Below are 12,007 nucleotides of genomic sequence, written 5' to 3'. Positions count from 1 at the left end.
AGGTGTTCAATAACACACACACAGGTGAATGAAAACCCCAGTCATGTTTAATGCAGCCGAGGAGCTGTGAAGTTTCAACTTTAACATCAGTCACATTCTCACAGCTCGTCGAGTCACACGTCTCCGCAGGTTCTGATGCGCCGCTGGGAACACTTCCAGGTGAAGATGACAGAGAAACACGGTCAAGGACGTGATAATGACTATATTAGGAGATTCATTATCTCAGGAAAAACAAGGACACCAGAGCTCATCCTGCAGACTGAGCCGGACCCAGAGAACGTGAAGGTGAACTTATGCAAACACAGTCTTAAGATGCATTTCATTTTCATCAGACCAGACTGTAATTGCAGACGCCCGACAGTCAACGCTTCTCAACCGCTTCTCCTTAAGGAACCAGACTCAACACCGGGTCAAAACCATACAAAACCAACTTATATGTGAAATATACCACAGACAGCAACATAATGTCGGCCCACATCTGGTACGTATGGATTCCAGATGTGGGCCGGATCTGGGCCAACACTATGTTGCTGTCTGGGACTATAATTAAGAAGTATATCTAAATTATTTTGGAAATTCAAATATTATATTTAGAGTTATTTGCAAATATTATTTAAAATAAACATAAATTGCATTGCAATTGTTGTCTAATTTGACTAGCTCTACATGATTACATGCATTTTATTATGCGTTTCCCCTGATATCTGCGATCGCTAACAGGAACACATCTGTGGTCAGCGGTTGAGAAGCAGTGCAGAGGATTAGTGATATGAGACCATAGACTGTCAGAAAATATGGACGTAGTGTCCGTGACGTCACCTGGATGTTTCTGAGGAGCATTTTTTAAGCCCAAAGTGGACGAAGAGAAACGAAACGAAAATGTGCAGCGAGGCGGATTAGCTGAGGTGACGTGACGCTAACAGACAGCAGACAAACGCTAGTAGCAGAGAATGTCTAATAAGGGGAGAAGTTCCACTCTCAGTAAACTTCCGGCTTCTGAACTGGCTGCAGTTCCACTCTGGCTCCACATGAGGGCGCTCACAGGACGAGTGCAGTTCCACTCTGGCTCCACATGAGGGCGCTCACAGGACGAGTGCAGGATGAATGGAGGTCTATGGCACTATACCCCTCAAAATCCACTTTTCTCAGGATATAATTTTTTGTCTAGTAATTTGAATGTTGTATTCGAAAAGAGATGCGAAGAAATTACACATTGCTGGGTGTTAAATTTCACTGGGTGTAGAGTCACTTATTTGCTTTAAAAAGTCTTTTAAAATGTCAATGACGTCATACACATCGTACGACCAGAGATACTGCTTTACGGCAATCCTTCAGTCACTTTGGTGCTTTCGCGCTCTGCACTTTCTTTTCTCTCGAGGCATCGACAACACAGCTGACACAGGCAAACACACGTGCTAGAAGAGCTTTTGTTTTGTTGTTTCTGGTCCCGCTTCGGATGCCACGATCCCCTTAAGCGGTATCTCTTGTCGTAATCAGTCCTTCACTGACCAATCAGCGTTCATTAGCAGAATGCTAGCGTGTTATGGGCAACAACAACTCAACCTGTAAGAAATCAAAAGGACATAAGTACTCGTTCGTTAATTAAATGGATGAGTTATAACCCCCCACACACACACACAGTCGTCATGAAGGGCAAAATGAGCTATATAGACCAAAATCACTTTTTGTACCAGATTGTAAACACATTCTTTTCTGCTGTAAAGTTGGGCATTTTAACATGGAGGTCAAATGGGATTGACTCTCTTTTGCAGCCTGTCTCTAGTGGCCAGTCGGTGAACTGCAGTTCAAGTCACTTCCGTGTTGGATTCAAGAGACCGGATGCTCCTCTCATTAATTGGCAGTCGTGTGTGGCCGCAGGTCTTCTTTAATGGCTTGATACAGTTGTAGGAGTGCGTCTGCCCACAGCTCCCTCTGGTGGCCGGGGTCGGTGTGTTGCAGTTGTTGTGCAGTAAACACCATCGTGAGGACTGTGCGCTCAAAGTCCTCCATCCGCAGCGATCCACGACGCACCGACAGCTGGGCACTGAGACGGCGGATCTCAGAGAGGCTTCTGGGAAGCACGTCTTCACACAGGACCTCCAGAACCTCAAGCTTCCTCATGGACGCCAGTTCCTGATCGGCTACGTGGAGCGTCCCGCGTGACGCGTCAATGTACGCGCCCGACAACAACACCTGTAAAACAACACCGACAAAACATCTGAAGACATAACCAGAAGTTTCACAGAAAATAACAGAGATACAGTCTGAATGTTCTGCTTACGTTCCCTTTAAGTTATAAAACACTTTACTTTTGAATGTTCTCTTAACCTACAGTTTTTTTTAAGAACATGTTTATTCAAATGTTAAGGAAACATTCCAGTTTATCACTTTAGAAATGTTATGGGATAATTTCAGAATGTTCAGAGAACATTTAAAAGTAACAAGTATAATCCCAGCGAACAGGGAATGTTATCTGGTCTTTATTAATGTTTTAACAATGTTATTTACACATCATTCACTGAAAGTTTTTCGTTTTTTAACGTTTTTTAAATGTTACTACTTGTTTCTATGGAAGCTTGTTTTTGCCAAAGAATAAATAATAAATAAGCAATTATCTCACAATTCTGACATTTTTTCTCACAATTACATATAAAGTCACAATTGCGAGTTATAAAGTCAGAATTGTAAGAAATAAACTCGCAATTCTGACTTTTTTCTCAGAATTGCATGTTTATATCGCAATTCTGACTTTATAACTCGCAATTGGGAGAAATAAAGTCAGAATTGCGTGATATAAACTTGCAATTGTGAGATAAAAAGTCGCAATTATCTTTTAAAATGTTTTATTGTGGCGGAAACAAGCTTCCATATGTTTCAGAGAACATTTAAAAGCAACATTCCATAATGTTTGAAGAATGATACAATGTTAATGTTCCCTTAACATTCACATAACCAAGAAAAAACTGGATGTTTTGAATGATAAAGTGAACATCTGGAAATAATGTTTTCATAAGTCACTTTCATGGAATCTGTTTTTGTAACAGTAGCTGGGACAAAAAAAAACAGATGTAAAACGTTTCAGGAAAACGGGAACAATGTTTTTGTGTTTTGAGAACATTACTGAAGACCAGATAACTTCGAATGAATGTTCTATTAATGTTAATGTTTTGTTCATAACTTAGATAGAGCGTTCTCTGTTAGCTGGGTTAATGTTGCAAAGTTCTTTAATTATGAAAAAATACAATTTCAGCCATAAACCAAGCCAAGAAACATGTTCTAAGAATGTTTTGCTCGCGTTGCCATTAAATTATAAAAACGTTATTTCTGAATGTTCAAAATGACTTTTTATTTATTTATTTAAAAACCTTTCTTCTTGGTTATATGAACGTTAAGGGAACGTTTCATTTCATCATTCTTCAAACATTGAGGAACGTTACTTTTGAATGTTTTCTGAAACAAGTAGTAACATTTAAAAAACGTTAATTACGACAACCAGATGAACGTCAATCTGAAACATTTCAGAAAACACCTTCCATGAATGATGTATAAATGACGTTGGTGACATTTTGAGAGCATTATTACAACTTTGAACGAACGTTTTTTTAATCATCACTGGAAGAGTGTTTGTTGAGAGAATGATCCGCTGGAAAGCTGCTCTACAGAAGACAATAGTGTCATTATTCACTAAATTCAATTGAATGTTGACTCAGTTCAGTTCAATAACTCAATGCTGCAAAGTTCATCGATTATGAAGCATAATTCAGTTTTAAAGCAGCTCTACAGACGACAGTGTCAATATTGAGATCCAGTTTTGTTCTCCTGAGAGTGACAGTGCTGTCAAACTGAGAATATCACAGTCTTTCAAACGCCAGTTTAAAAGAAGCACATGAATGCTAAATAACTCCTGATTCGCATTGGCACTGATTCAGTGAGTCAACAGACTCAATAAACAGCTGTTATGGATGATGAATATCTGCTATCTGATGAGAGTTCAGTCTGATGTCTTGTTGAATCAGTGTTTAGCGTGTGATGAGGCCGATCATCAGTCTTCAGATATCAGCTGCCATGCAGACACACCGCTGGAATATTAATATGTCTTTTTGTTTTTGGGATTGAATCTAAATGGAGATGTTTATCTGTGAGTCTGTGTCGGCTGATGGATCTGACGGCAGGAGAGATTGCAGAGCTCAGCATAACTGAACAAACTCAAGCGTATGAAGAGATAATAAGAGCTGAGCTATTGATCGCTTCCTTCATTCAGCCAATCACATTAAACACTGCGGATGAACAACACGCAGGACAGTTTCATTGCTCAGCAAACTTTACACTCTCCTGAAAAGTTCTTGTTAGAAATAAAACAGTCTTGAGTGAATAAACGCAGAGCTCTTTTGAAACCGATGAGCTCATATTAAAACCTTTTGATCGCACATATTGGCATCCGAAAATAGCTGGAGACATTGTTCAGATCTCTAGACGACACGTGAGATGTGGTTCATTTAAAAATCTCATTCATCTAATGTTCGTCTTCAACATGTTTTTTATGTTTCTACTTGTTTCAGAACGTTCAGAGAACATTCAAAACATTCCTATAACTTGATTTTTTTTTCTTCATCAGAATGGTACGAAACTCGAGTCGAACAGGTTAAACGGTCCTGTAAAAAATAGTTACACTTGTGCTCCTCGCGGTCAAAAATGAATTTCCTCTAGTGGAAGCGTTTGGTACTGCAGCCGAACACACTCTCACTGAAACTGAAAGCTCATTTTTTGAGATATCAACCTCAAATTTGGAGCACAACTTGTTTAGATTTATGGCTTTGATTTTCTTGCCGTTTTAGAGTAAAATGTGTTTTTGAAAATATATATTTCATATAAAAATTTTAAATAGTATTTTTGTGCATTTTTAATAACAATAAACGTAAAATTCTGTAACTTTTTTTAAGTTCTCCTTTTTAAGCTTTTTTTTCAATTCAAGTGTCGTCTTTGAAAAGAGATCAAACTTCAGTCTGTGCTTTAAAGCATTCAACATTTACCACAGTTTAAGTTGGAAATTTCATTTTCAGGTCTACGCTCAAAAAGTGAATAAATGGATTATAAATACAGCGTAAATATAATTTAGTACCATAAAGTTCCATAAAAATGCTAAATATTAAATAAAAAACATTATCAAACTAAAATAAATTTTAAATGAAAAGACACGCGAAGAGCACCAGTGTAAGGTTACCGTTCATAAAACCAAGACATTCTTTTTTTTAACAAACGTTTAGTGGACATTCAGAAATAACGTTTTCATAACGTAATAGCAAAATATATTTTTGTTAGCTGGGATTCTCTTTCACTGGGTTGCGAATGCTGTTTAACGTTGACTTTAAATCTCTCCGTGAAGAAACTTAGAGAAATAACTGTAACATTGTAACAAGTAAAGCTGCTTTGAAACAATATGTACTGTGAAAAGTGCTATAAATAAACTTGAATTGGATAGATTTGTGAGTTTTCTGTCATATGTGTAAATATCAGGGCACCTCATAGAGAAGGCTGGCGTCTTCCACAGATTTCTGAAACGAGGGGTTGAGCAGAGCTGGCGTCCCTCGCTTCACTCGGAAGGCTGATGGGTACAACGCTGAGAGACAGAGAGAATCATGGGTAATGTAGCTTTTCCACAAGGTAAGGTTAATATATACATAGTAGGTGCACAGTATCATACACACAAACACCATCATGATAACGCAATAAACATTTATTTAACAACATAAAACCCTAATGTGCATAAGAAAAAACAATGGATTATTGCAATGAAAAATAATCAAATGCAAATTTAGGGAATGTCTCGTTTCTCAGCGAACAAAAACACTTTCTAAGAACGTTTGCCTATAGCATTTCCCATTAAGTTATAAAAATTATACTTCTGACCGTTCTTTGCTCAGTTTTTTCTTGGTTATGCGAAGGTTATGGGAACGTTACATTTGAATGTTACATGTTCTCTCTGAATATTCTTAAGTAGTAACATTTAAAAAAAAGTAGGCTAAAATTGAAATGTTTCAGGAAAAAAAACGCAGCATGAACGATAGTAGGCCTACATGTTTTTTGTGCTAACGTTTTGAAAGCATTATTGAAGACCAGATAACGTTGAACGAACGTTATATTAACGTCATTTAAATAACGTTCGCCAAAGTTCTAAGAACGTTCAATTGCAAAAACTGAAGCCAAAATTTAGTTGTATTTAATGTAAAATTACGTCTGTTACAGTTTTTAACCGCACATAGAAAGGGAACTCAACTGTTAAAATGACATTGATTTTGCCATTACATGTTTTGGCAGCACGTGCTCAGCAGCTGCACGTCTCCGATTGGCTGTTCGTGAGCACGTGAGCGGATGACTGACATCATAACAGCTGTTGAACATCTGCTTTGCAGGCCTGCAGCTGGAGAACGAGACGCATCTGTGAAGCACTGTTGCGCAAATCATACGGGAATCTGAGTCGAGTACAATAATGCAGCAAGATGATATATTTAAAGTAGGAAGGATGTGTCATTAGTCATTCAGTAACATATTTGTGAAGTTAACAAGTAGGTTACGAGGAAACAGAAATTCAGTGGAAACAACTTGGAGCAAAAACAAGTTTTTTTGTTTGTTTTGTTTTTTCTGATTCTCTCGGGATGTCGCCGACATCACAGGCATTCCTCCGCTGTCTGGACCGATCAGCTGCAGATGTGTGTCGGGCATCCTTCACACACTTCATCTTAAACTGCCCTTTAAAACCTTATAAACACCGTGTGTTCTGAGACCTCCTCGTGACCGCTGCGTTTCCATGGAGATGAGATGAGATGCAGACCAGACGTGTGTGATGATGTCACTTCACAAAAATATACAATATTCTAATGAGGACTTTATAGGTGCTTGTTAGATTCAGAACTGAAAGGAAAAGTGGTTATATGTCTTCAAAGATAAGAATAAACAAAGTGTTATACACGCGCGCGTGCGCACACACACACACACACACTCTCTCTCTCTCTCTCTCACACACACGCACTCTCTCTCTCTCTCTCTCTCTCACACACACACACACACGCACTCTCTCTCTCTCTCTCTTTCAGGGGACGTTCTTTAAAAGTTATGAACAAACGTTCTTACAGTAACTTTAATAGAATGTTCCTTCAAAGATAATAATGTTCTCAAAACGTTTGCACAAAAACATTTATACATTATTCATGGAATGTTTTCTCTGAGACGTTTCAGTTGGATGTTCGTCAAACGTTTTATAAATGTTTCAGAGAACATTCAAAAGTAACGTTCATAAAGTTTGCAGAATTATAAAACAGAATATTTCCTTAAACTGGACGTTTTAAATGTTCACAGAACATTCAGAAAATAACATTTTCATAACTTAATCAAAGAGTATAGAAGTAACAAGAGGCGAAACTCCGTTGCAGTTTTGACAACAGCCACTAGGTGGCGCTTCGGTAGCGCGGCCGCCATTTTGGACTGAACCAACGGCTTTACCGTTAGCACAACTACTGTACAGCATTAACATTATGTCTGGAAATAATTGGAAACAAAGAAAACAGTGTTCTGCCATCAACTGCAACAACTACCAGTGTACAACCAATCAACTAGCATTTCATAGATTCCCCAAAGATCCAGAGAGGTAAAGTAGAAAAGGTTTTTATTAACTTTAAAGTGAGCTAACGTCAACGATAACAGGTGCTGTAACGTTAATGTAAGCTATCCCATAACCGCAGTAACAGTTTGCTAATGTTATGTATTTGGTCGAAATTGTCAAGACTCGAAATTGGCTTTTTAAATCGCATACTTTCAGAGATATATGAACACCTAACCTGGCAAATGACCGCTTTATTAATTCATTGTTATCACTAAATTAACCCTTTAACTTTTTTTCGCATAAACATGAAAATCACTATCCAAACTTAATGGTTGTAATTCAGGAATGCTTTGGAATTTAGACCTATGGTTGGTCTTGTTTTAATTTGTCAGATTATTGTTGAAGTGAAATAAATTATGAAAGTGAAACAGAAAAAAGTTATATAAGTTTGAGTTTATTAAAATGTACAAATTTAAAATATAATTATTTATATTTTATATAAAATATATATATTACAAAATATATTTTACTCTAGAACTGCAAGAAAATGAAAGCAAAAAATCTGAACAAGTTGTGTTCCACATTTTAGGTTGATATATTGATATCTCGCTTCCTCACCCTTTCTGCCGTGTGCTCTACTACGTTACACGGTTTGGAGCTGCGCGCTCTTGCTCGCTCGCTCTAGATTCCGGGTGATTTTAGCTACTTTGTGGGCATCAGGGAGCCGCTATCAATATGCGGGAGACTCCCGGATCTTCCGGGAGACATGGGATGTCTGCTCTAGAGATATTAAAAACTAGAAACTACTTTTTAGTTCATTTAACCGCTTTTGAATTTGAACCGGTATCGTTCAATTCTATGACAGCTGTGTTGCGTTCAGTCCAAGATGGCGGAGCTGCAGCTCTGCGCATGGGTGAGTTTGTTGCAATGGAACGTTCTATTGAGTTTCGCCTCTTGGTACTTCTATACTCTTTGACTTAATGAGAACGTCAACAAAACGTTCTTAGAACATATTTTCGTCAGCTGTGAAAGAGCCGATGAACATCCTTTATTTGTGAGCTGGAAACTCATTGGCTGATTAAAGTAATTAAACATCTCTGTTAGTTCCTACAGCTGTTACTCATATAATCCCAACAAAACGGCTGGAGCAGTGTGTTGTGATTAGTGTTGTCATGATACCAAAATTATTGTTTCGATACCGATACCAAGTCAAGTATTGCGATTTCGATACTTTTTCGATACTTTTCCTGAAAAGGGAGAAACACTCTCAAATATCATTGCTGTGCTTTATTTTAAAACTGGGACAACATTCTAATCATATAACACACTAATAAATTAACATATGAACAGCAGATATTAAACATTTGAACAAAATATGAAATATCAAAATATAAAAAATAAATTAGAGCAATGACATTCAAGGTAAAATTGTTTATAAATTTAGCAGCATTATCTCATTTATCATAAGAAACATAAGAGTTACCAGTAATAACTTTATCTTGATTCTGAACTTTGAATAAAAATATGAACAGCGATTATATTAAACAATGTTTAATATTGGTAACATATGATCATTGGTGATATATTTGACATATGGGGATAGAGTTGCGGAAAGCCTATACTTCATGTTAAACATAAATATATAGCAGCAAAGACAACGTCGGCAGTGTTGACGGCAAAATAGGCTACAGAATATTTCGTTCTGTATTAAGAGGTGCAATATTTGAAAATCAATAATATTTTTTTAAATTACATTTATATTGTATTTATGTCAAAACCTATGACTTTCAAACATCAAAATGTCATTTATTAATATGTATTCGTGTCAAAATGACATAGAAACATCTTTTCCTATTCTATTTTGCCTGGAAACGCTTCCAACACGCTTGCGTGTCGTGTGAAAAATATGCATCGGTTCTAGGGTGCGTTTCCCGAAAGCATCGTTGGCCAACTATGGTCGCAAGTTCATCGCAATGTCCATTGAACTCTATTGGTAACGAGGGAACTTGCGACCATAGTTGGCTAACGATGCTTTCGGGAAACGCACCCCTAGGCTAGCATGCACGCGTTTTCCGCGCGTCTCGAGCTGCGCCTGAGACTCGTGTGTCACGCAGGCAGTTAACATGGGAGCCGAAATAAAAACGGACACGCCATGCAGCCAGTGTGTCGCCGGCCTTACAAATCTGGAACGCGGTCATTCTTAGAAGTATCGATAGCCTACTAATAGTTTTTAATTTCCGATTTACTTTTGAAGTATCGGTGCACCGTGCAACAGAGCAAGGTAGGCAAAGTACTTTCATGTCACTCCTCACGTCATCTTTTTCTACGAGTCGTAGACCACTTGTGCTCGCACATGCAACCATTTCGCTGTAGTGTTTTGTCCCATGACATGTTCTTTGCTGCGTGCGTCAGGAAAAAAACACAGACGTCCAAATGGGGGCGTTTTTTTTGTTGTTTTTTTAAGTATCGATACTGATAAATTTAGGTATCGTGACGTTTTTAATTTCCGAGTATCGCGATACTTTTGAAGTATCAATACACCGTGCAGCACTAGTTGTGATTGGTCGGCTGGAGCAGTGTGTTGTGATTGGTCGGCTGGAGCAGTGTGTTGTGATTGGTCGGCTGGATCAGTGTGTTGTGATTGGTCGGCTGGATCAGTGCGTTGTGATTGGTCGGCTGGAACAGTGCGTTGTGATTGGTCGGCTGGAACAGTGCGTTTTGATTGGTCGGCTGGAACAGTGCGTTGTGATTGGTCGGCTGGATCAGTGCGTTGTGATTGGTCGGCTGGATCAGTGCGTTGTGATTGGTCGGCTGGATCAGTGTGCTCTGATTGGTCGGCTGGAGCAGTGCGTTGTGATTGGTCGGCTGGAGCAGCGTGTTGTGATTGGTCGGCTAGATCAGTGTGTTGTGATTGGCCCCTTACCATAACCACCAGTTTCGACACACTCACTGTATCCCAAATCACCTTATACTACGCCATAAAAGTACATACTTTTGAGTGTGTATAGCAGAATAGTAGGCAAGCTTCTCCAACATAAATGTGTCTTTAACAGACGCTCTGTCGTTTAGTTAAGTGCCTCCTGTCACAGTTTAAACTGTCCTGTCAATCATCTTGTCAAAGCATAATGACCAAAAGCATCTTTATAAAAGTTCATAATGCTGTTTCATATGGAAGCTTGTTTCCGCCACAGAATAATTCTCAGAATTGCGTGTTATGAAGTCAGAATTGCGAGACAAAAAGTCAGAATTGCGAGATATAAACACAATTGTGAGATAAAAAGTCGCAGTTATCTTTTAAAATCTTTTATTCTGTGGTGGAAACACAAGCTTATTTTATAAGAAATATAATGTTATAAAATAATGTTAATAATCACATATTCAGCTCTAATGCAATATGGATTCTGAAAGCAAAACCTATTGATCAAATGTTTCTCATTCACAGCTCAGGAGACATTTCATTTATTTTTTAATCTCAGATGTTTCTCAACTTTTATGCACAATATATATATGTGTCCACAAATCGAATTCAAGCCTGTAAGCAGAAGCTTTTAAGAGCAATCTGTACGAGTGCTCATGCTGTCTGTGAACAGTGGTGTGTGTGTGTGTGTGTTTGAGTGATGTGACGAGTGCTGTACCTTTCCTCCAGTGCTGGGACGCTGTGATGGACATCTGACACATCAGCAGAATCTGGAGGACCGTCATTCTGTTCCTCCTCTTCTGAACACCACGATACACTGTAAATAAACAGAGGATCACAGACAGAGAGAGAGATAGAGAGAGAGAGAGAGAGAGAGACTGTTGTCCCTCTTCCTTCAACATACTCCCTGTTTCTCCTCCCTCTTTAAAAGGCTGGAATGTGTGTTTCATCTGGAAGTCATTAAACTAAAAACAATCTGTGTGTTTGATCAGTCTGCCTTCTTTCTCAAGTTCATCAGTACCATTAACTGAAACAGTAACACTTTATTTATTCCTTGTTATATACAGTCAAACCACAATGTATTCAGAAACCTTCAACATTTCTCTCATCACAGTTTATAGTTATGAACTCAGTTGATATTTGACTGGATTTGTCCGTCCTTCTGTTAGACTGTCTCACACATGAATTATGTTGAATATCTGTCAGCTGTTAAATTTAACTACACAATTAGATAATACCAGTTTAGCTCAACCAATCACCAAGCAATGCTTCATTGTGTTCAGTCTGTGTGTAAAAAGAGCATTAGCAATTAAAGAAAACACTTCAGCAAAACATGATCAGGACAAAGTGTCGGAAGAATTATTGATCCCAAATGTTTTCAAATAGTCACTGTATGAAGAATTTCTGGGTATAATATGTCACAATTTACTTTATTTTGCTCTCCTCACTTGCATAAATGAACTATAGTGTCCTGATCACACTAGTAAAAAATA

At 38.2% G+C, this 12,007-nt stretch overlaps 1 protein-coding gene across 2 annotated transcripts; it reads right to left on the bottom strand.

Moving 5' to 3' along the window:
- Window positions 1-1,240: 1,240 nt before the first annotated feature.
- On the bottom strand, window positions 1,241-11,438 carry fam180a (family with sequence similarity 180 member A). Of its 2 annotated transcripts, XR_014606020.1 has the most exons (4): window positions 11,233-11,418; window positions 5,520-5,617; window positions 1,692-2,193; window positions 1,241-1,563 (listed from the first exon to the last, which is right to left on the bottom strand). XR_014606020.1 is itself a non-coding variant. In XM_084112553.1 (3 exons), exons 1-3 carry the CDS (start codon window positions 11,414-11,416, stop codon window positions 1,852-1,854), a joined length of 624 nt encoding a protein of 207 aa, XP_083968679.1. In that variant the 5' UTR covers window positions 11,417-11,438; the 3' UTR covers window positions 1,241-1,851. The 2 variants fall into 2 exon arrangements, 1 of the variants encoding a protein (XP_083968679.1); XM_084112553.1 differs by having other exon boundaries at window positions 1,241-2,193; window positions 11,233-11,438.
- Between the last annotated feature and the right edge of the window lie 569 nt (window positions 11,439-12,007).

The sequence above is a fragment of the Abramis brama genome, assembly GCF_963993115.1.
Source record: "Abramis brama genome assembly, chromosome: 4".
Taxonomy (NCBI): Eukaryota; Metazoa; Chordata; class Actinopteri; order Cypriniformes; family Leuciscidae; genus Abramis; species Abramis brama.
This window is presented reverse-complemented; position numbering and strand designations above follow the sequence as displayed.

Coding starts and splice junctions, on each gene's coding strand:
- fam180a (XM_084112553.1), bottom strand. CDS start 11,416: ATGTTGAAGGAAGAGGGACAACAGTCTCTCTCTCTCTCTCTCTCTCTA. Junction 5,618..11,232: donor GTCCCAGCACTGGAGGAAAG/GTACAGCACTCG, acceptor TCTGTCTCTCAG/CGTTGTACCCATCAGCCTTC. Junction 2,194..5,519: donor ACGCCAGCCTTCTCTATGAG/GTGCCCTGATAT, acceptor GTTGTTTTACAG/GTGTTGTTGTCGGGCGCGTA.